The 25,152-nt window shown below is 35.6% G+C and overlaps 1 protein-coding gene across 2 annotated transcripts in view; it reads left to right on the forward strand.

Annotated features, from left to right (window-relative positions):
- LOC137389530 (epidermal growth factor receptor substrate 15-like 1) overlaps positions 1-25,152 on the forward strand; it is a 43,641-nt gene that overhangs the window by 10,199 nt on the left and 8,290 nt on the right. For both annotated transcript variants that reach the window (XM_068075563.1, XM_068075564.1), the window contains 4 exons: positions 14,585-14,646; positions 15,626-15,759; positions 22,757-22,905; positions 24,959-25,108. In XM_068075563.1, the coding sequence (XP_067931664.1) occupies positions 14,585-14,646; positions 15,626-15,759; positions 22,757-22,905; positions 24,959-25,108 (495 nt within the window). The remainder of the gene's footprint in view (positions 1-14,584; positions 14,647-15,625; positions 15,760-22,756; positions 22,906-24,958; positions 25,109-25,152) is intronic.

Consider the following 25,152-nt stretch of genomic DNA (forward strand, 5'->3'; position numbering starts at 1 on the left):
CTCACCTATAGTATCCTGTGTCGAATGGTTTAATGTATCGGATAAACAGTCGTCCTTCTTCATCTACGTACACTCTGCCTTCCGTCTGCTTCCGTATTAGCAAAGGCTCTATGACATTGCTGCCGTTCTCCCATCGGACCAGAATATTTGCGTATTTCTTTAGCAGCCTATCCCTGTTCAGGAGCAGATTTAACAAGCAGTTGATAGTCTGTGATCATATCAGGGAAATGTGTCGGCACAAAACCCTATTTTTGTAATTGTTAGCGGTCGGGTAACCCTTTATGTAGCTGTAATGTTATGCTTTATGCTTATGGAAAAAATAATTTGGGAACAAAACAAAAAACAGATATCTGAATTCTAAGCGCATCATATAAATGTCTATGCAATTGATGGCAGCACGAGCTGTGGTTGGTGTGGGTATCACTTCTGCCCTTTGTCAATAGCCCTGCTGACGGTTGTGTTTGAAATGTGTATTGTGCACTATAACTTGCTTTGGTTTTCTGTAAAAAATTCAATTTTTCACATCATACGCGACATTAAGTTACAGTGTGTAAATAGCACTAAGTCACTGTGAATAAGGATTTTTTGTCAAACTTTAATTTCAGTTCTTCGTGATTTTAACAATTGTTTTTTTACCTGGGACATGTGAAATTGATTGGAGTGCCTGGTTGAAGATATAGGGTCTGCCTGAATACAAGAGGCGGTATGCTAGGCTGTGGTTCATATATAGCTTTGACATTCTCTCCTTCAACTTGCTCTATCAGGTTGCCATGTTTGTCGGTGACATTTCTGAGTGTTGGTACTGTTGGACAGGCGATGGAACAGTAATCGATTTCTATCTCGCTTTTCCTCTCCTTCAGCTCCTACAGCAGTACCTCATCAAACGTGCTCTATGCAATCTATTTTGAGTCGTGCAAGTAATAAAAGTTGTTATGGGTTTAGGTAACTAGACTGAGGCACAAACTGTCGTTAGATTTATGTCAAACTTTGCAGATATTTTAAGACTTTGATATCTAGTCTTCTATGTGCAATTGGGACCCCTTTTCCTTGATCGTATCAACAACTATTCATCAACTGTGACAACAAATAGAGTAGCACAATGCCCTTAAAACAGAATACCGTTTTTAAGTTTCATTGAGTTCCAGGCTTGTGGGAGTCAATGAAAAAAACTGTAATCGGAGTGAATAGTATTCTGTTGAGTCCTTCCAAGAAGCTTTAGAGGTAACTGAAGAAATGTAAGGATTGAAGTACATAAAGTCTGGTAGAGTTTGTGAACAGAAAAACAAATAGTTCTTTTGTAAAGTTCTTGTTGCTGAGAAGAAATTTCTAGCTTTGTCTAGTTTTGATCATTACTAAGAATTTCAACCAGTCTGTTATTAGCAACTAATGTTCTGTCAGCCATGTTTTATTTTTTGGTCGACTAGAAGTGCCCTCAGTATATTGGCAATAACTCTAGGACTAGTGAACCCATCGACTTAAGACTATGGAATTATACTGAAAACCTACGCACAAATCGACCAAAAGTACATAATCTTAGATGAACCGGAAGTGCAGAAAAACAACCTGAAACTACGCAGCCGAGTTCACTCGGGAGTAAAGTTGAAAGGTTGGGGCCTGAGGTTACTGGTATTCTCAGTTGAAAGGTTGGGGCCTGAGGTTACTGGTATTCTCAGTTGAAAAGTTGGGGCCTGAGGTTACGGGTATTCTCAGTTGAAAGGTTGGGGCCTGAGGTTACGGGTATTCTCAGTTGAAAGGTTGGGGCCTGAGGTTACGGGTATTCTCAGTTGAAAGGTTGGGGCCTGAGGTTACGGGTATTCTCAGTTGAAAGGTTGGGCTGATGCTCCTTAAATGCAAATTATGTTCAGTAGCATCCGTATACAAGACTTGTTAAAAATAAAATACATGTATTAATATTTGTTTTTAGTAGGAGAGGGTAAGGAAAGGCTCTTTGGCAATATAACCAAAGTTTTGTGGTTGGTAGATCAAAGAAACCATGATTAGGTTGCGCTCATTTTGGTTAAAGGTTGACTTGCAACAAAATTCACATTACAGTTATTTAGTATGAAAAGATTCACCGTGTCTTACTCTGCTGTGTTGTAGGTGCAAAATACGTGGAAATGTGATTACAAGCTGTTAAAAGCTCAAAAACGAACAGTTAATCGCCGCCATCACGAAACTGCCGTAGGTTAGAATCTGTTTCCAAAATGGCTCAAATGGGACGTAACTGAACAAGATGGCTACTGTTTATACGTTCATGCAACTTCATTCGTTGAAATAGTTTCACAAATATACTTCACCCATTCAATAAAACCATGTCTATCGTTCTTACGCGTCTATTTCATTGTCATTGTAATGCTGTCATTTGAGCACTCGTATCTCAAAACTTACCGTAGAAATTCGTTTAATTGTTTTACGTTTTAACCTTAGCTCGAAGGAGTGCATATCATCCTCTGATAAACTTGACAAGCCTGTTGGTCACTTGGAATAGTCGAAAAATGCTGCAGAAATTATTCGCGCTGTTTGGCAGGAAGTACGCGTCACATAATCAGATTACGATTAGACCAAATCGAAACAAAACTGTAAAGTAGCGAGCATCTATATTTGATACGGGCTTTTTGGTAAAACCCGAAGAGTTTTGTCATAAACTAGTGCTACGAGAAGTTTTATATTGAGCCTTTTATTGGCCTTTCAATTTACGTGAGAACATCACGTGTCAAAACAATAACCATATGGATTGACTACGTTAGAGAAATAAACCGATTCCAATCTGTGGCGGCTTCGTGATGGCGGCAATTAACTGTTCGTTTTTGAGCTTTTAAGAGCTTGTAATCACATTTCCACATATTTTGCCCCTACAACGCCGCAGAGTAAGACATGGTGAATCTTTTGATACCAAATAACTGTAATGGGAATTTGGTTGCAAGCCAACCTTCAAGGTTAACAACCTTAACCAGAACCAGGCACAACCAGACTGTTTGGATCTAAAAACCAGAGGTGAACAGATTTGCTCAATGTTTTTGGATTTCAGCAAAGCTTTTGACCTTGTCAATCACAAAATATTATATCACTAGCTGTGCTACCCGGGCGTTGCCCGGGTAATAAAAATGTCTGGACAGAAAATTGATTTGTATTTAACACATAACAACATTTCCCATTCTAACTTTCAAACTATATATCATGGGAAGTGTTTTGTGTAGTTGAAACAAATTAAGAGAAAATGAAAACAACGGTAAAGGTTTTAAAACTGTCAAACAACTGTAACTTTCAAGCTATTAGACTGGCATATTGCCAATGAAAAATTGCAGTAAGCTGCTAGGCTTCTAATGACAGTACTCCGTGACCATGTGTCAACTTTGTTGTCCAGCTGCAGTTATTCTAATAATAGCTATTGCCAGAATGCAGATAGTCATACAACATACCAACAGACATACTTTGCGAAATATGTCTGTTGCAATTCCAATTCCAGTTTATATATAGATAAACTGGAATTTGCTGGTTTTAAAATTAAATCGTTGCAAATACTTCAATCCTATTGTCGCAAAAGGCCCCAAAAGGTTGTCTTGTATGACAAGGAATCATTGACACAAGAAATAGATGTTGGTGTTCCACAGGGGTCACTTATTGCTTCAGTATTATTTTTAATATATATAAATTATCTTCTTAGACTTATTCCAAGAGGCTTTGCCTATGCCGACGATTCTGTTTTTGTACAAGTACAGTGTCACAAAGATGTGCGACTTCTTGAGGCTAACTGCAATCTCATCATGCAAATTATCAGCAACTGGTATACCTCAACTCATATGACAATCAATTTACAAAAATCACACTTTATTTTTTATGATACTGATGAAAACCTTCGCAACAGCTTTACTCTTAAGTTTAACAGTCAATCCATCACATGTAGACGTGAGACAAAATTGTTAGGACTTGTTTTGACAGATCGACTCTCTTGGAGACTCGATGTTGACACTATTTGTAGTGAGGTCACGAAGTCATTGACTCTGCTCCAGTTTTGCAGGCCATACATGAACTCAAAATCTGCTATTGCATTTTATTATCAGTTTATGTTTTGCTATATTATTTATGGTATCCATATTTATTATAATCTAGCTCCAATATATGTCACTAAGGATTTATTTTTGTTGCAAAAAAGAGCATTTCGACTCATTGCAAATCTATATCATATTCCTGCATATATATACTAGAAATTCCGCTGTCATACAGCCCATGACCAAAGTGATATTGAAAAAAAGAAAGGGTACTGATGGTTGAGAAATGCAATATTAGCAGTCAAATGGCACTGCAGTGCAATAGGGTAACTGCAATGGTAGCTGTAATGTACTGGGTGTGGGTGTTATTATGTACAACAAACAGCAATAATGAAAGGAAAAGATTATATTTTTATATTTCTCCCCCAGCAATAGGAGAAATGCAATATTGGCCAATATTAGAAGTAAAATGCACTGATATTATTAGAATAACCAATATTATTAACATAATAATAGTATAAAACCAATGCACAATTTTGTTTACATTTCAAAACGTCATAGCTAACAATATCAAGTAGTGATATTTATATAGATTTTTAGAAAATCTATTTAAAAAAGTGTTTGGTCATGACAAACAGCAATAATGAAAGGAAAAGATTATATGATTATATCTCTCCCGCTGCAATAGGAGAAATGCAATATTAGAAGTAAAATGCACTGATATTATTAGAGTAACCAATATTATTAATACAGTAATAATAGAAATCCAATGAACAATTTTGTTTACATTTAAAAACGTCATAGCTAACAATATCAAAAAGAATATCCAAACTTAGTAATAGTAATACAGTAATAATAGAAAACCAATGCACAATTTTGTTTACATTTCAAAACGTCATAGCTAACAATATCAAGAAGTATCAAGAATATCATCCAAACTTATAATTAAATATCGTAATCTCATAAGAATCGTTAGAAAAAATATCGTCATTACCTTTACTTACACTGCGTTGGACATCAGTTAGAATACCAAAGTACTCGAATGTTTCTAAAAAGTCAGATACTTTGAAATCGGCAAAGATGAAACGATTTCAGTACTCCTACGTTAGTGACAGAAACCGTCGACAATGCCATAGACTGGGGAAATGTGCACGTTATTTTTTTGCGAAATGCGTACGACTTAATCGTTCTATTCTCTGTCGCCCGCCGTTTCAATTTCCGGTCTTAACTTTTATTAAATCAAGCTTTTCAAGCGTTTTGTGACGATTTTCGTCCTAATAAATCTGTCTATTTGTGTATAATCTGATCAGATGGGTAAGTTTTTAGAGAATTTCGATAATTTACAAAGACTTAATAACATATTTAAATAGGCCTATATGTGTTTTGTATCGTTATTATACTTTAACTAATCTACAAAACGATTGTTAAATTTGTTGATGAAATTTTAATACAAGGGTTCGTCTCATTGTTGATGAATAATTTTCGTAAGTTGTGTGCACATGCATTTATCATAAAAACTTCCAAACTTCGCATCCGCTCGTTTGGTCGTGGGATTATTCCAATGAATGATCTTTCCAAATCTTAACGTCTTTTTACTCTGCCTAAATATTTATTTTACTTCAATTCAAGGTTTCAAAATTTTTCATAGTTTGTGTCCTCGTTTTTTACATGACAGGTTCTCAACTCATTTCAACTTACGTGATAGGACCAAATTGCATACAATCACTAACAATTATTTTGAAAATATCATTGCCAGCTGCTTTAACAATCTTTCACCTAATATCCGGAATAATTAATGAAATTCAATTCTGACTAGTGTGACCGATCCTTGCAATGTTCACATTGTCTTGACTTACGAATTTTTCAAAATGCCGTTTACACTTTAAGCAAAAATTTGAATACAAACTTGAAGTTATTTCCAGCGCCAGTTTCATAAATGAAAATGAATAAACTGCAGCTGAAAATGAACCATAGTTGAATGTGATAAAAGTAATAACAAACATGAGAACTAAGTTAGTTTAAACCTTATTCAGTTTAAGTTAGTTTAAACCTTATTCAGTTTAAGTTAGTTTAAACCTTATTCACTTTAAGTTAGTTTAAACCTTATTCAGTTTAAGTTAGTTTAAACCTTATTCAGTTTAAGTTAGTTTAAACCTTATTCAGTTTAAGTTAGTTTAAACCTTATTCAGTTTAAGTTAGTTTAAACCTTATTCAGTTTAAGTTAGTTTAAACCTTATTCAGTTTAAGTTAGTTTAAATCTTATTCAGTTTAAGTTAGTTTAAACCTTATTCAGTTTAAGTTAGTTTAAACCTTATTCAGTTTAAGTTAGTTTAAACCTTATTCAGTTTAAGTTAGTTTAAACCTTATTCAGTTTAAGTTAGTTTAAACCTTATTCAGTTTAAGTTAGTTTAAACCTTATTCAGTTTAAGTTAGTTTAAACTTTATTCAGTTTAAGTTAGTTTAAACCTTATTCAGTTTAAGTTAGTTTTAACTTTATTCAGTTTAAGCTAAAGAAAAATACAGGCATATTTAAGCATATTCTCATCACTCATTTTAACTCTGAATGTAAAAGTTGCTAAATATAGTAGAAATTAGTTATTAAATTTAAAAATAATGCAAATATATATATGAAGGTAGTTTAAACTATATCTAATGTAAGTTATAGCAAGTTATATTGTGCATTTCGATTACTCCACTTTTGCCGAGCCTATTCTTCTATTTCTATGTCTTCAAAGTAAAGTCTATAAACTTCTTTGTATTGATAACTTCATTGCTAATTTCATGTTTACGTTTCAATGCATTTATTTAATTGCTCTGTAACTATCTCTAGTCTTTATTAAGGACGGTTTTCAGCCCGTTCAACTAGTTATATTAAGTACAGTTTATTGCTATGGGGGAAGTCTCAAAACTTCTTAACTTGGCATGTAAATTATTAACTTCAAATATATCAATATAAATTATTAACTTTGCATGCATGTTTTACGGTACTCATCTAGTATCTCAACATGTAGGACTGTCTATTGATCTGATCCTGACAACGTGACTCACCCATTCTTTGAATGACAACTGATTGGGCATAGCTGCCATCATGAAATCAGCGAAGCGATTCCTTGGCTTCTGCTTAAAACAGTTTTATGAAAGGAGTAAAATATATTGTCTTCAGAGACAGTGGGTCGTTTATTTGACTACGTGTTTACCGTTCAAGGTCGTCAAACAGTCAGAATCATGGAAGATACAATTTTATTTTAATGAAGTTGATGTGTATATTGTACCACATATTATTGCTCCCATACCTGCACATAGTCTCCGATCATATTCACAACGAAGCTCGCTCTGCATGGCAGTCCCTGCTCAAACACGTCTAATGGCTCCAAGTTTATCGGTCTACTCGGAGTGTTCGGATGTATCTTCTAAAAATTATAGTTGCCTTATTTATGACAGCAGTCCTCATTGAAAGTTCAACTCAGCATTCTAACAATATAATTTTTTATTGACTCGGTGCCTCAGCGGACCACATTTTGTACCGTTTCAGTGTGAGATGCTCTCTCCACACGCTTGTAGAACAGATGTTACTCTCATGTAAGCTCATGTAATAGCGTATTGACTAGCAGCTGGCTATGGTGTTCATAGTTTGGTTCACACTTGAGTGCTGGTTGAATGAAGCACTGATGGTAAAATGACAAGGCTTTAATGTGAAAGTTAGTAAATAAAACACATTTGTGTAGTGTTATGCAAATAAAAAATATTTGGCTTGGTTACACTCACGGCTGTCTGTTTGCACTCACCACCTGGCCACATAAATGTGAACTCTGATTGTACCCAAGAGTGTGGTCATGCCTGTTGTTTTTCAGTATTAAATTCCATGTCATCTCTGGTCGAATATTATAAAAAAATTGATATTATGTAAAAAATCTCCACAGTTGTGCTGATTGGCACAGCATGAGAATTTTCCAAAACTTGATACAGTTAGGCCTTTTTCATATTTTGGTGTATGTGAAAGGCAATTTTAGATTTGCTTCCCTAGTCTGTCTTTAAACGCTACTATGTATTTTTATTGTCTCCTTTACAATACTTTACATATGACAAGAAATGACAAAGTTATTCCTTTTGCATTTCTAGTGCAGCTAAAATCTTTTCATAGTATTCAATTGAGAGTGATGAACGCGAAACAAAAATTCCAGTAATATTGACCTTGGCTAACTTTCACATAATCACTATAGTGATATAACTTTTATCTTATCGATAGGGTAAAATCAATAAATGAAAATAAATTATTTTGCATTGTCTACCTTAACCTATATCGCTAGTAAGGTTTGTTTCTGTGGTAAATATGAGGCTACTTTAAACAGAGCTCTGGAAGCCTCAGATAAAAATGAGGACTGGGTGGTAATACTGCATCGTCTCTAGCGGGAAGTTCTAACAATTAGCTAAGCAGATACTCGACTACGTGACTATAACAACAGTACTCCGTTTATTAGTCTTACAAATGATTATTAATTGTGTTATGAAGATGTTACTTCTGGCTGTAATAATGCCTGTCTCATAGACTTTGTCACTGTTACGACTCCTTTAATGTTTCCTCTGCCACTTATTGCGCTTTAAGTTGGTGTTAGGCATACTAACTGTGAGGTCAGGTCTAGTTCAATACATCTTACATTGACAACTTCCATTCACTACGCAGGATGAAGAACATACTGTAGCTTCACCAGTAGTCTTTACACATGTTTATTCGCGCAAAGGGATTACAGCAGCAAAGTCTACCCAATTAGAAAAAATATTTTGCAGAGTAGACAACCTTATTTTAATTGTTAGTAATTTTCTCGCAGAACAATTTATAATCAGGTCAAAAGACAAACATGAAGTCTGCTCGTGTAGGGGCTATCTAAATGGCTCACTAAGAAGTAATGCTGTAAGTAATTCACTATTACTGTATCATTTCTGTTGTCTGAGGCTCATGGAGAACTTGCTTCAAGGTGACAGAATATCCTGCGAACCCATCATATCACTAATAAAAGTGTGATTATTCTGTTATTTCATTGAATATTCTGAATACAATTTGCTAAGAAATTTAAATCTGTATCGCATACTACCGCCATCATATTAGTCTATTATATGATATTAGCGACATTTTCCAATTGTCGCTGCACTAAAAAATATTTAAGCCTGTCTAATCTATATTTCTCAAAGTATGTGTGTATGCATTCCGGCTATAGATCTTAAAATCTTGGGATAAAGATTCCATACAGAAGAACGACGCAGCGACGCGCTATCCGCTAGACCACAGAAATTGAATTGCTACCTTGCCAATATAAGTCAGTATATGTCACTATATGACAGCAAATACCCAACAGATTTGCGTATGACACTGGTCATAGCATAACGTCACGAGAAGCTGTTCGCTCACATTATTAAACGTACTGGCAGATAGCAAGCGACTCTCGCTACTTCTCATTGTTGAAAAAGACAAAACACTTTTCTCATGATATTTAGTCTGAAAGTTAGAAGGGCAAATGTTGTTATATAATTAAATACTAATCAATTTTCTGTCCAAAGACTTTGCTATTACCCGGGCAGGGTCGGGTAGCACAGCTAGTCAGTAATATAATTAGGGATGTCCTGTCAGAGTATATATTAGGTGTAGCATCTCACTATTACAGCAGTTCAAGTGTCAGTAAAGTTTAACATGTATTAGTTCAACTTGAGTTTTGTTTTTACCAAACATATAAATATTATAAAAACAGAACATGCGGCAAATTCCTATTTTAGATGCACTAAAAGTGTAAAAACATGCCCATTTTCAAATCTTCCGTTACATATACAGATATGAAGTATCGTGTTGGCCGCATTTTAATGGTTCATCACATGAAGGGCCGACCAACGGAGGGAATTCCATAGTCGATTTTTACTTAAATTCAATGTTGAAGAACTTACTACCATGTAAAGTTGGTAAAATTCCCATGCCTTTTAGTTCAATGTTTGGAAGACACGATTAGTCACTGCTCATCGTTTGCTATTACATCACTTCCCCTTTCTGGCAAAAAACGGATACACCAAAATGTAGTTTTTTTTGTGATAATTTCAACTGACCGTTATTCTGCATGATAGCATTACACCTACAACAAACAGCCTACGAGTGTCTTGCCAATACGTGTAATGTACTTACGAATCACAAAAATACGAGTTACGGGCTGCAATAATTCTCTTAGATCTACCTCAATGGTACACATGCCAGTTCTGCGTCTCCAGCCCACTTTGTTGCAGCTACTGCAGGCACCCCACTCTCTCCAGCTTGTATATATCTTTAGGTTCATCTTGGTCATTGTAGTGTTAATTGCGGGTCTCGGCCACTCTCCGCTATTAGATACCTTCATGAATGGTTTATTGTAATAACATTGGGTGTAGGACTGTGTTAAGGGAGTTTCAAATAATGGAGTTAATATGGGAGGGAGTTAATAATCCATTTTATGCAATATTAAACTCCCTTAAATATGATGCATTTAATATGCATTTGCAATAACGACACAAACATTTTAATTCGGAATAGTGCATCCATCAAAGAGTCATTCAATGATTTGACATGTGTGTACGCGCACGCACGTGTTTGTACAAGCAGCCATATGTGCATTCATAGCTGCATCCTTTATCACGTCGTTGTGACGCAGTGTTCTTTACTTATGAGTACTAAACATCATGTTCAGAAAATACCAATTACTCCTAGATCAGTCGCAACGATGCAGCTATTCTAGAAGTCATTACTCCTAGATCAGTCACAATTTTCAGTTTTCAAGCATGACCGGCAGCAGTTAGCTTGTTGATCTTAGGCTCTGAGAGTATTGACTACACAGTATTTGATATATGTTTCCTGCTAGTACCACCATATTTGTTCTTCCCTAATTTCTTACTATGTTTCCTATTATTCATCTCAGAGGATGCCTGACAAGCTGCCAATCTAATGTAGTGCATACAAAATTTACAGACTACAACCAATCAGATTCTTGCTATTATTTCTTCCGATTATTTGCCCAGTATGGCAGCATTTGTGTAAACCCAAAAACATTTAGATTTAGTAGTTGAAAACAAGTACATGTAGTTGTTTTTTGATGCTATCAAATACTTACCAGTTTCTTGGATTCTTTTTTTACTGTCTCAAGGTAGTAAGTAGATTGTGCGAGTTTCCTATAGACACAGAGATAGTATCCTGCATCTACCAGTCCAACGCTATATATTGTCAAGGCCGCTTCTTCGTTTATGTCATAGTTCTCTAGGCCTACAAACCGTGAAATACTATTCACTAAAATTGGCAGTATTAACTGGTGAATAGCTGTCTAGATTCTTTGGTTGTTTTCCCCGTCACCTCATTTCTGTGGATAATCACATTTAAAGCTTTAACAATCAAAATATGCTGAATTTCTATATCATTTGTCCAAAAGTTTTATACTGTTTGAACTATTAAGATCATTTGCGACCTTTTTGTTAATTTTCATAGCATTATGTAATATGTTGAAACAGTGTAGGTTAGGGAGGTCAATTTGTACATACAATTTGAGGAGAGATGTAGCCTTACCCATTGGTACAAGCCCAATACTTGACAGCTCAGGCTTCAATCTGTACCAAAATACTTCTATATCAGACCACTGTTTATCCGGCCGTTTGCTGTCAACCAATGAGCATTTTTATTTTAGCATGCATATAACTAGTGGCCGTTACTCGCTACAGACAAAACATATTTTTACATTTATCAGCAATAAACTGTGCGTGTCTAAAGAGTTATCTCCACACAGACGTAGGCAGTGATATTTTGGTCCTTTCTCTGATGATATTAGCGCGAAGTTGAACAGGTTACTCACTACATTTTCATGGCACTGGTTAATCCGCAAGTTTGCATCATCCATTAAATGTAAACATTTAGTAAACTAAGCAAGTTGTCTTACAAACTTTGATGGAGTGTTTCATGCTTGTGAAAGATGGACACGGCACTTGTGAATGATGAGCAAGGAAATGTCTCGCAAGCTATTCCATTTTAAACATTTTCCACACTTACCGTAAAACATCTAATTGAACACCATGGCGTTCAATTTTTCAATCTCTCCTTTATGGTGGGAGGCTGCAATTGGCGGCGGCGTTTAAATAGAGGTGGCGTTCAATTAGAGGTTTTACGGTATGTCGCTCTTATTTTAAAATCGTGCTGCTAAGCAAGACAAAAGTGCGCCGCTATGACCTCTGGATTAGAATTCCTTTTTTTTAACAAAGCGCTCTCGTTGCTCCAACACGCAAATGTCCATTAACAATCGTACAGTAACACAATGTGCGCACAACTCTACATCCCGCCTCTACCACACAATGAAAACAAAGTGAATGTTTGTTCAGCTTTCACAATCACTCTCATCTCACTACCCACTAGTGGTGAGCAAGTTCGGCTAGATGACTGGCCCTCTCCAAGAATAATCCAGAAAATCTCTTTCTCAAATAGCATTTTCCTGACAAATCAGGCCGATGTAACTCACTATGTCACTATTACCTATAAACCTATTGTCACTCTTACTCTAGAATGGTTGATTTGGTCTTTGTCATTAAGAAACAAATGCTATATGATGCTCAGTAGTGCGAGACAATACAGATGTTCTTACACAGTTGTTAGGGCAAAACTTGTAGGTAATTGATAACTTTCACATCTTCAAGTATTTGCGCTTATGCAGTTCATTTCCTGTTAAGCAAAGTGAGTATTGTTCCTTTACAACATTACAGTGTTACTTTACTGTAGACGTGAATGTTTTGGTTGTTGTAGCCAGGGTATAGGTATTCATGGGTACCTATATACATCAGTCCACTGTCCCGCACCGGCGTGCCGGGTCCGGATAGTAAATGGGTACATATAGCATAGAGTAGACGCACCCGCTGTGCTGCTCAAGTAACATATACTAATATGTGGATGGCTAGCTATCATGTTTCTGCTTGAGAAGGCTTTTTGCAGTGTTTATGTCCTTGTTTTGGCTGTTTTACTCGCGGTTTATGGCATGTTTTCCCTAGAGAAGTAGTTTTTAAATCTTTGTTGTGGGCTATCAAACGACATTCATTGTACGATCTTGCGTTTGGTACGATCACAAGGGACTGCTGAATGGTATTGTTCAATTACCAGCTGCGTTGAAAGTGATTATTGAATAATACCATAGTTTTAATAGACTTGCTATAGATAATAGATATGGTTTTGGAATATAAACTCATGGCTTGGCTATAGTATGTTAACCTGGTGGGAAAGTCACCTGGGTCTCTTTTTGAGCAGGTTTACAGACTCTGTTCTTATTTTAAAATGTTTCCAAATATTTATGAATAACCTATGTTGTGAATAATCCTTTCAATAAAGGTAAAGTTCAGATTTTTGGGCGTAATTAATTTTTTTAACTTTTACCTAACATGCTGGCTTTGTGTTATAAAACATACTGAAATGTCATAGTTTGTGTATTATACACTTTAGAAATCATAGCATTAAATTAATTATTCTAGATAAAATTAATTAGAGTTGATAAGCAATAAGAGCAAGCCTGTCTAGTAGGATAAATAATTCAACGCAAAAAACTTATTCAAGCTGGTGCATTGCTAATATATCATTTGTATTTCGTGATTTTGTGAAATATTTTCACAGTAATTTACCAGTCTTTATGTCAAAGGTGTATTTGGTATGATTCAGCACATATCATTTCACAAATCTATTGTAGCCCCAAGTTTTCTATAGCATAACTTGATTTTAGCCACATACTGTTAGGCTCACCATATGTCGCACGTCATTTTCACTTGTCTACCGATTTGCAGCATAAGAGCTTGCGGTGTAGGCATGGTCTGGCCGGATGCCAGGCGTTTTACCTTTCGGTTAATGCATGCTTCGTACTCAGCGAATATACCTTTTCTTTGTTGACTGGTAAAGACAAAATAGTTGGTTAAAGTAAGCAAAATTATCAGATTTTGCATGACAAGTATTTTAGCTTGATTGAACTGACGGCGTCGTGCCATGGACTGATGTCTTGTCTGTCTGGCATGTTTGCCCTGCGCTGTCTATAAGTTGCATGACATAGTAGATGGGAGTTGTTTGACCTTGATGCACAAGGTAGTGCTAGCTGAACCTCTTTGTTGGTGTAAATATGTACGCTCAAGAGCTTTTAAGTGCTGGTGTCACTTATAGTTTTGTCTATGCTATAATGAGACATTTGTTTGAAGATCTCTGTTTTGGTCATCATTAACTTGTACTTTGGACTTGTAACTTGTACTTGTACATGCTACATTTGACAAATTCATATGTAAATCAATGTATAATTTTATTTCAAAATATAACTCGGTATCAACATAGATTATGTGATGCCTATGCTATATTGGGGCAATATTTGAGAGTTTACTAACACTTGTAAAGATCAAGTTGTTAAGTTTAGCTCTTTGATGTCTATTCCATCTTTGTTTGGTGCGTTATGGCAGTAGTCTTTAGGTTGCTGCATTTTGCAATGTAATGAACAACGGACAGAGTGAAAAGTATACATGGTGTGAAGGCAAAAAGTGGACAGCTTGTATCTACCTTAAGCGCTATTCGCTGACCTGTCTTTGTTTTGAAGGCCACAACGGAAGTATCGGCTGATCTGCTGCAGATAGAGGCTGAAATAGAAGAGATTAAAAGGTTTGTTGTGGTAAAGAAGGTACCACACTTATCCTTATATTTTATTTGTTGTATATTTACAACTGTACACGAGTCCATTTTAGGACTAGTCATGTTCCGGAGCTCTATACAAGCTTAAGTGTATCTACTATAGTCATGCTTCAACTTATGACCTTTTCAATGCACAAATTTGCCAACAACCAATATAAAGCTTGAAGAATTGGTTTACTGTAGACCCAAAGCAATGTTCCACTTACATTAAACTTTTAAAACTTTTTAAGCAACATGTTTTACAAGTAAAAGTGATTACTGAGAATTAAGAATGAAGTTGTTGTAACAATATGAAAATAAGAAAAAAAAGATATTTGCCAAGTAAGCTTATACTTTACCTATTCTATGGTAGAGTAAGTTACACCACATCTCTCTATCACCATCTCTACCATAGAACTTACCTATTCTATGGTAGAGTAAGTACACCACATCTCTCTCACCATCTCTACCATAGAACTTACCTATTCTATGGTAGAGTAAGTACACCACATCTCTATCACCACTTCTACTATAGAACTTACCTATTCTATATTAGAGTAAGTTACACCACATCTCTCTCTATCCGCCATCTCTACCACAGAACCTACTTATGTCCAAGCCAAAACACTTTTTTCCCTTTGGTAAACTATTAATATTTTTATTGACTGGTAATACTGTACTTTGTTAATTTTATTTGTTTTAATACCATATGTATTTATACTTGAGGTATTTATTGTTAGGTTTTTAGGATGCGATACAAATTATATTAACGACAATAAATTCTCATAGGAATATGTTCTCCACCATGCAACATTCCAAAAGTTCGAAGCAACTCCCAGAACAATTTTGCCTCAAATGTGGAAGCTTGACTTTAATTCTTTTTGATATAATCATGTGCTTTTGGTTTCCACTTTCACACGCTTACCCAGTATTTGAATTATTATGTGAGAAACTTTCTTATGTACCGCAGAAAGAAGATACAGTTAGAAGGAGAGAAGCAGCAAAGAGAAGCTGACTTGAGAATTTGTAGCGGTGAGGTGCAGACCTTGCAGAAGGAATATGAAGTCATCAGTAGCACAACTCAGCAGCTGGAACGGCAGCGTGGTTAGTCATAGCTTTTTTTTCTCTCTCTGAATACAGCAACAGTAGCATCTCTTGCTCTGTATGTTCACTCACAATTCATGTTAGCAGTTTTTGCTGCTTCCTAGAGTGCTCAGTTCCCAGCTAGTAGACTTGTTTGCAATGTTTGTAATGTTAAGTATATATATAACACTAGCTGTACCACCCGGCGTTGCATTGCGTCTCGGGTAATAAAAAAGTCTTTGGACAGAAAACTGATTTGTATTTAACATATAACAACATAAATTTACCATTCTAACTTTCAAACTACATATCATGAAAAAACTGTTTTGTGTAGTTGAAATAAATTAAGAGAAAATAAAAGCAATTGTACAGGTTTTCAAACTTTGTCAAACAACTGTAACTTTAAAACTTCATATCACGACGAAACTGTTTTGTGCAGGTCAAATAAATTTAAAAATAATAAAACAACTATAAAAGGGGTTAGATATAAATGTGAAATAGTTAGCAAGTAATAGCTAAATTAAGTCGGTCTTGCTACGATTACAGTAAAAGATGATTCGGTGATGGTGGTACAATTAATATAAACTGAGAAAACAAAATAAAGATCTTGAATATGTAGAATTAATAATAACAATTCTTGCATAGAAGTGTGTATAAAAAAGGTTACTGTTCACCAGGACCTATCCATCAAAACTTTGAATACTATGATACTGGTACCTCTTGATACTGGTACAAAGGTAAAAACATAGATATAGTAAACCCTAGATTGGCGAATAGCTATCGCTACAATGGAGCAAAAGTGAGGCCTATAATTGGCTGTTGTTTTCACGACGTTACGTCGTAGTGATGTGCATCACAGTATCAAAGCTTTCAATTGAGCAATAAGTTTAGTAGTGGAAGCACGCTTGGCGTGCTAGTTTTTAAGTCATAAACATAACAATAAGACCAAATTCTTAGTGAAATGTCATCAGAAGAGACCACAACACCCCAGGTATATCCTGAATTGCCCATAACAAGACAGAACTTCAACTCAAAACAAGAAGTTCTCAACAATATCATAAGCTATCTATGCGGATTAAAGACACCAAGCTGAAAGCTGCTAGTGGAAAATAATAGGAAAATCATCATCATTTCGTCATTGGTTTTGAGTCAGCAGCCAAATCTGTACATGGCATTGCTCATTATCTTTTCAGCAACTACCCTTACATCACTTACTTCCTAACCTTTAAGATCAACCAGGATCACATTGAGATTCTGTTTTCCACAATACGATCTAAGGGTGGCTATAACAATAACCCGGATGTGCAGTGCTTTAGATTTGCAATTCGAGCACTGTTCATAACAGCAGATATCACACCACATCCCAATGTTAACTGTATTGATCTGGATGTGAGCAGGGCTGAAAAAACTGGCCAACTCCTGCTATCTTGCTACATTCTCTGGCTAGAAAGAAAAAGAAAGAAGAGACAAAAGCTGAGGAAGGTGAAGATGAGGAGTTCGGTGATGAGGATTGTTTTTTAACTCAAATGTGATGAGTGTATCAAGTTCTTGACCGATGTAGAAGTAGTGGGAAGTAGAAATAGTGATGACATAACCCTAATCTCAGCTAAAAACAGAGGAGCCAGAGGAGGATTGGTGACCAGATTGATAGGCCGAATATGAATTGCTGCAGAAAAGTGCCTACGTTCACACATGGAGAGCTATGGTATCACACAGAGAGCTTTTAAACAAGTAACATCGCAGACAATAACATATATGTCTTATTACATAACCTCAATCAAGGTTTTACATGTACAGTGCATGCCAACAGTCTACTCAAAACTATAGTAAATCGCTATACTAAAAGCAGAATACACTATGCCGCTTCAAAGCAGGAATATAGTTCAACCAACCTTAGACAAAAACTATCTCGTCTAGTTATTTTCAGTCATGTCTAATGGGTGTTTAATACAGTGGTCCAGCTTGACTGCTTCTAAATCTCATTTGATTCATTAGTTTGTTATTAGTTTAATTTCTATTTGGTCACTCTTTGTATTAACAATGATATAGAAGCTTCTAAATCATTGGTATTATTCATTACCATGTATGTAAGATTCTTGCCTTTCTCATCCAAAGTCATTACAGTCATACTTCAACTTACAAGCTTAATGCGTTCAGAGAATGAGCTCATATGTCAATTTACTCGCATGTTGGTGCAATTTATTTATATATAGAACAATTAAATATATATTGATTGGTTTCCATACTCTAAAAATGCAAATAAAACACTCAAAACAATATATTGTAACAGAAAGAACATGTTGGTTATTGTCCTAACTTACCACATGCTTTCAAAAAGCAACAAATAAAAATTAATGCAAGGAAATGTGATTAATTAAAATGTAAAATTAAATACATACAATAGCAGCTAATGCTAGCATTTGCCAGAGAGGGAGAGATAAGTTATCCTTCATTACAACAGCTGACTTTGATAAATTTAGATTTTATCCAAGTCTTAAAAGACCAACTTAAAAGCAAACCTAAAAGCAAACTTTAATCTTTAACTTAACGTAATTAAAATTTCTTCGGCGTTCATAGTTTTAAGTTTCTCACTGGTTAGCTAATTTTGTTTCGCTCTCATGACCAGCCGGCCGTTTTAAGAGAAACCTATCTAAAGACGTTGGCCTTTGTCGCCCTTTCAACATGTTGCGATCAGGACGAACACAGGTGTCGTCACCAAGGGTTAATGCACGATCACTAGCCAACTCGTCCGAATGTCTATTTTTTATAGTCTTGATAGATAGCACCGGCCTTTTTACGTAGCATCGTTTCAGTTACGCCGTCACCGGCCAATTGTTTATCTTTTATCCAAAGCCTGAGCAGTCTCTCCATCAGTGGTCATGAAGATCGCTTCGTCGTTTAGAAACTATGGTTAGTCCTTTTGCAAACTAAATGCATTGAATATAATCCTTGCGTTTGATAATTGTGGATGTATTTCTGTCATATTGCTGAGCTAGCTCAATCACGCATACATATTTTGCATATTTTTCAATAATTTTCCGTTTAATATCAATTGTTATCATTCACTTTTTCTTTGCATTATCTATCCTTTTACTGGCAAACTTTCGGTCTACGCGCGGTACTTTTAATTCACATAATTCAGCACTGAAAATCGCGCACAAAAAACATGGTACAAAAGTATAATCTGAGCAGTTGAAAAATACAGAGTGATGCTGTTCTCATAAAACACCTCCGGCATACTTGGCAACTGACTCATGCGCTTGTATCTCAAACATGGCTCGTATGTTAGTGCTAAAACTTGCTTGAAAGCTGGCTCGTATCTCAAGTTTCTCATACGTTAGGGCACTCGTAAGTTGAAGTATTATTGTATATAAGTTTTACATATTTTCAATAAAATATGCAGTCTCAGATGCACAAACTATGGAAAAATTGAGCAGTTTTTAGTGCTAAGTCAATAGGAGTTAATAGATCAGCTGATTCCTTTGCACATCACCATGACGTTGCGTCATGCTAATTATAGGCCTCAGTTGTTTTGATTATTCACATATCTAGGGTTTACTATATCTATGGGTGAAAATGATAAATCGTACCATCTTTGTCTCACCGAACAGAGAGAGAATGTCAAGGTTCTTCCTGTGGAGATAATATTATTGTCCGTGTGAAAAGAATTGCCTTGACCCCAGATGTAGTAATTGAATCTCATGAAAAATATTTCTTAACAGGAACATCGTAATGTGTGGGCGCAGTGCTAAAATAATTAGCGCGTGGATTACAGTGTATAGAAAATGATAAAGTCATGGCTGGTTCAGTGGTAGAGTGTCTGGATTTTAAACTTGCAGTAGTGATTTCCGTGAGTTCTAATCCATCAGAATGCTTAATTTCAATAGTTATGGCTGGACAAGCATACATTTTTCAAACTTTGAAAAATGAATATAGATTATGAAGACATTATATGACATATACTTTGGTATTTGCTAGTTGGGTGTCCAGTTATAGCTATCAAAAATGCACTCCATCCTGGCTTCAAACTCAGCACCTCCAGTTCTGGAGGCGATGGGCTTATCCATTAAGCCACACAGGCCACTTGCAATACAATGGATTATCGTATTATTAGTCATTACATCAGCTAAAATACTCATGCTTAAAGTGCTTGGCATTGTAAACCTACATACGTAATAGATTCTGATGCGGCTTTTACTATTAGCTTACCAGGTAAGTCACTCAAATTCGTTGCGTAATTATTTTATTGCCCAATGAATTTGAGTGACTTACCCCTGGCAATGAATTTATTACCCCCTTGTAATGCTTGGCATTCAACTAGTATGCTTATTTGATTATAGTAGTATAATTGTTCTTTGATTATAGTAGTATAATTGTTTTTTGATTATAGTAGTATAATTGTTCTTTGATAATAGTAGTATAATTGTTCTTTGATTATAGTAGTATAATTGTTATTTGATTATAGTAGTATAATTGTTCTTTGATTATAGTAGTATAATTGTTCTTTGTTTATAGTAGTATAATTGTTCTTTGATTATAGTAGTATAATTGTTCTTTGATTATAGTAGTATAATTGTTCTTTGATTATAGTAGTATAATTGTTATTTGATTATAGTAGTATAATTGTTCTTTGATTATAGTAGTATAATTGTTCTTTGATTATAGTAGTATAATTGTTCTTTGATTATAGTAGTATAATTGTTATTTGATTATAGTAGTATAATTGTTCTTTGATTATAGTAGTATAATTGTTATTTGATTATAGTAGTATAATTGTTCTTTGATTATAGTAGTATAATTGTTATTTGATTATAGTAGTATAATTGTTCTTTGATTTTAGTAGTATAATTGTTATTTGATTATAGTAGTATAATTGTTATTTGATTATAGTAGTATAATTGTTATTTGATTATAGTAGTATAATTGTTATTTCAATTGTGATTGTAAACAAAATCTAGTAGACCAGCATGCAATCTTTTTTTTGTTGAAGAAAAATGGAAGAAAAGAAATTACCAAATTATTTATCTTAATCAAATGTTTAAACAACTCTCACTTTTTTAACTGCAATGAAAAGTTGACTCTAATATAATAATAATATATTGTTTTATTTATAGTTCCTGGTCTACTTTCCACTATATACATTCACCTGATCCTATAAATACAGGCAAATAATCATGAAGTTTGCTGCTTTAAACCTGCAGAGTTGACAACTAACATATTATAATAATTTTTTACAAAAACTGATATACATATACTGGAATGAATAATCAGGGTTGTGAGACATTAAATGACACGCCCTGACATAGTCACACAAGTACAACACAACAGATCTACATTTTTATTTAGAGTGTAAGGTTTTATCACATAGCAGTGACTTGCCATCTATCTATATATGTATCTCAAAGTTTGTCATCTGGTACATCCAGCTATAGCTATTAGTGGATTATTGGAATAAAGAATTTGTACCGAAGAAGATTTGATCTCAGACCGACCTGTTCACCAGTCCAATGCTGTACCAATTAGGCCAAAGAGAGTGATATGTACGCTAGCCGATATATGTCGCTATATGAGAGCAAATATCCAATGGCTTAGCGTACTACGCAGGGTAATTGCGTAACGTCTCGGCGACGAATAGCTCTCATTAGTAAGCTTACTCAAATTTTCCATTGGCAGGGTGCCAGGCTACTAGCAAGTGGCAGGCAACTCTCATTACTTTTCATTATTTATAATAAGCTGATTTTTAATAACCGGGCAACACCGGGAAGCACAGCTAGTTGTTATATAAGACACTGGCATGCTCCAGTTGGACACTTTTTGAGCATGGCACTTCGCGGGCTCTAGCCATATGCTTGGCTCTAGAATATGCTAGCTGCGTTGTTCTCGCTCAAGAGATGTAGGGAGGACTTGGCAACTAACTCTATATTGGTTTTTGATAATTTGACTAACAAACAATAAGTGTGGTTTATATGGTAAATACTGTATATAGAGGATATCTTTGCAGTTTACATCGGAATAATCTGTATGCAGGATGCCCTTGTTCGCTATTTGGGAATACTTTGTATAGGGGAGATCCATGTGGTCTGTATGATTCTTTCTATACAATCCCTTTGCACAGGGAATTAGCCTGTCTTGACAAACTGTTGTTTTTGCGGAGTTGTCCCCCGTTGAGCGGGGCGAGCAAAACAACAGCTTGTCACAAGACGCACTGCACCTGATGCATCAGCTGCACTGAAAGGGAGTTTTTTTCTTCCGTCTATGCAGCTTGGCTGCGATGTTATGTCAGTAGCTCCATTGGTAATCATAACAGATTTCGCGCAAAAATTTATGTAGAAAAAAATAAGATATCAATGTTTAACCAGAGACCAGTCTCTGCGGTAAACTGTAGCAAAACTTACGAATAAAATAAATTAAAAGTAAAATCAATATGAACAAATAAAGCTGCCTGAAACCAAAATAGAAATAAAACTGACTGAGCACACAAATAACAACATGTTTAGTTGCTGTTGTTGCCTACGTTCTTAAGTTTTGCTAAAGTTTACCGCAGAGACTGGTCTCTGATTAAACAGCGACATTTTTCTTTTTCTACATAAGTTTTTGCACGAATCTGTTATGATTACCAACGGAGCAACCGACATAACATCGCAGCCAAGCTGCATAGACAGAAGAGAACAACTCCCTCTCAGTGCAGCTGATGCATCAGGTGCAGTGCGTCTTGTGACAAGCTGTTGTTTTGCTCGCTGCGCTCGCCGGGCGACAACTCCGCAAAAACAATATTTTGTCAAGACAGGCTAACAAGCAATGTGAGGACCTGCTTGTAGGAGATCCTTGCGGTATTCTAGCCATAGTGTGTATACAAGGTCGCTCTACACAGGAAATCCTTGTGATGTATATAAATTGTTTATACAAGATCTATTTGTACAGTAGAGATCATTGTTCATAGAAAAGTTGATAAAATTTCTCTCTGCTTGAGGCACATCCTTGTGATATATAAATGTTTGTGCACAATCTCGTTACCTAGGAGAAGCTCAAAAGAAATTAGATGAGTTGGAGGATCAAAAAAGCAGATTTGACGCAGAGATTGCGGAGCTAAGAGACAAATGTCAGGCAAAACAAGAGGAGATAAACGATATAAATCAACAGCTTGCCCAACAAGACAGAACAGAGCAGGTTTGTCGTCAGTCTTTTAGCACATTCCAGCTATTTGTTTTTTTCTACTAGAAACCTGGTTCTCGCTAAAAGCCATTCAAACGTCGTTCAAATTTGAGTAGACTCTGGGCTATAATGAAGTCTGAATGGCCTGGTTTACTCTCGACTGATGATTTTTAGCAGTCATCTAAACTCTAAGTGTAATAAAGGGTCTGGTTCAAAGGCCAAGGTCGCTATAGCACTGTGGCACGTAGTATTATAGTGACGCATATGGCCATATGACACATAGTGCTATAGTAGCACATATGACCATATGACACATATTTGGAATCATTTTGTCGCAATCATATCCTACATGTATGTGGCCAAGGTGGTGAGTAATATCATGTCATCAGACACTCTTATAAATCTTTTTTGTTTAATAATTGAGTTAGTATATAGGCTGAGAAAAGAGAAATTCATATTGTGACATTGCTGTTATCATATTATGGAAACTATTATTTTGAAATGTTAAAAATTTCTGCAAACCATTTTTATACTTTGCTGATAGAGATGCGCTCAATGGCTATTAATATTTGCATTAGTTTTATGGAAATGACCATGCTTGACAATGCCAAATATTTTTATTTGCATTATACGACAGAAATATGCTTTGTATACTAATTTTTACATTAGATTTGTGTCATTTTGCCATCAGTGCCTCATTCAAGCAGCATTCAAGTGTGAACATAACTATAAACACCGAAGCGAGTTGCTCGTCAAGTTGCTATTGCATGAGCTTTCATGATAGTAGCAGCTATTCTACGCCTGTGTGGGGCGGATATGTCGCATTAAAACCATGCAGTCTAGTCAACTGAGACAATTAATCGATGCATAAAAAGAATATTTTGATTGGTTTTATACAAATGTTTTAAAATGAAGAGTTGATGTGCATCATTCGATTTATGTTTACGGTAGGCGCTCTTACAACGTAAATAATCCGTCCCAGGAACGTTTACGTTTTAAGGAATTTATTTTAAAAGAACAGTAAAATACATGTAAATTGCCTAATCCGTTCCAAGATATTTTCAAAGTCATCTCTTTGGCCATGGAAAAAGGAAAAAACTTGACCTAACTCTTTTAATTTGTGGGCTGTACGGTAACTGCAGCATTATTGATTTGTATCGACAACCTTTCTCCTTTTTATGATCAATATCACTGGTTTTCTAGACCATAATTGCGATAGTTTTACAACAAGTTGATAAGAACTGCACAATTCCGACGTTTATTTACAACGATTTGGTTATTTTTCTAAACAGCAAAGTCTATTCTGCAAAGTATAGCTAATAATAAATATTTTGTACATCTATAATAAGACAAAACAACAGAACCTTTTTGCTATAAAAAGCAGTTCTACCTGTTCATCGTCTATCTGCACCCAGGGGACAAGGTTGGGATAAAAGATAACTTTTGATGATACTCCAACTCGCGACATTCATTATGGTAGACCGATGCTGTAACGCCACCAATCGATTGCCTTCAAGTATTTATGAACAATTGCGCAGCTATCCTATTCTCTGTTTTGTGGACACATTTGACGATCTATTACGATGAACTAGAATGTTGGTAAAGTTATATATAATAGATATAACGCATGTCGGTTTTTCTTCTACAGGTGCGGCAAGATAAACTAAGATTCAAATCGATTTTGGTAACTCGCCCGACTGGACACTTTACGTTGTATGGAATTTTTTACGTTGTACAAAGCAAAAACTTGACATAAATTTTTTAGGTTATCTGGAGTTTACTTTATAAGAAGTATATGTTATAGGAGTGTCTGCTGTACTAAGTTGAGGCATGTGATCAGCTGTAGTTAACTACTTTGTAGGATTGGGTGGCTCTGCTCATTGCCCCTTTTTTGTGCTTTCTAACTTCTTAAAACTTTCTAACCCCTTAATGTCTCCACCAGTTTGAAGATCTTTTGATGTACCAGCTCCAATAGATAATTTTGTTGCTCTAAAAGCTGCGCTGACAAAGGATTCTTCCTGATTATTATTTTTCAATAAAATGCAACGTAGTGCATGAATGCCTGCAGGACCAGGCCTTGGAACTAAATCGTCTAAAGGAGGAGTACACAGAACTGCACACTGAAGCAAATCGACTCGAGAAGCAGATTACCACAAATACTCAGGCGTTAGAGCAGTTCAAGCTCGACAAAACTAGCCTCACAAACGAAGTCAGCCAGGTAATGGCCTTGTGAGTGATGGGGGTTGGATGCTGCACAATCAT

This window comes from Watersipora subatra, chromosome 3 (genome assembly GCF_963576615.1).
Source record: "Watersipora subatra chromosome 3, tzWatSuba1.1, whole genome shotgun sequence".
Classification (NCBI taxonomy): domain Eukaryota; kingdom Metazoa; phylum Bryozoa; class Gymnolaemata; order Cheilostomatida; family Watersiporidae; genus Watersipora; species Watersipora subatra.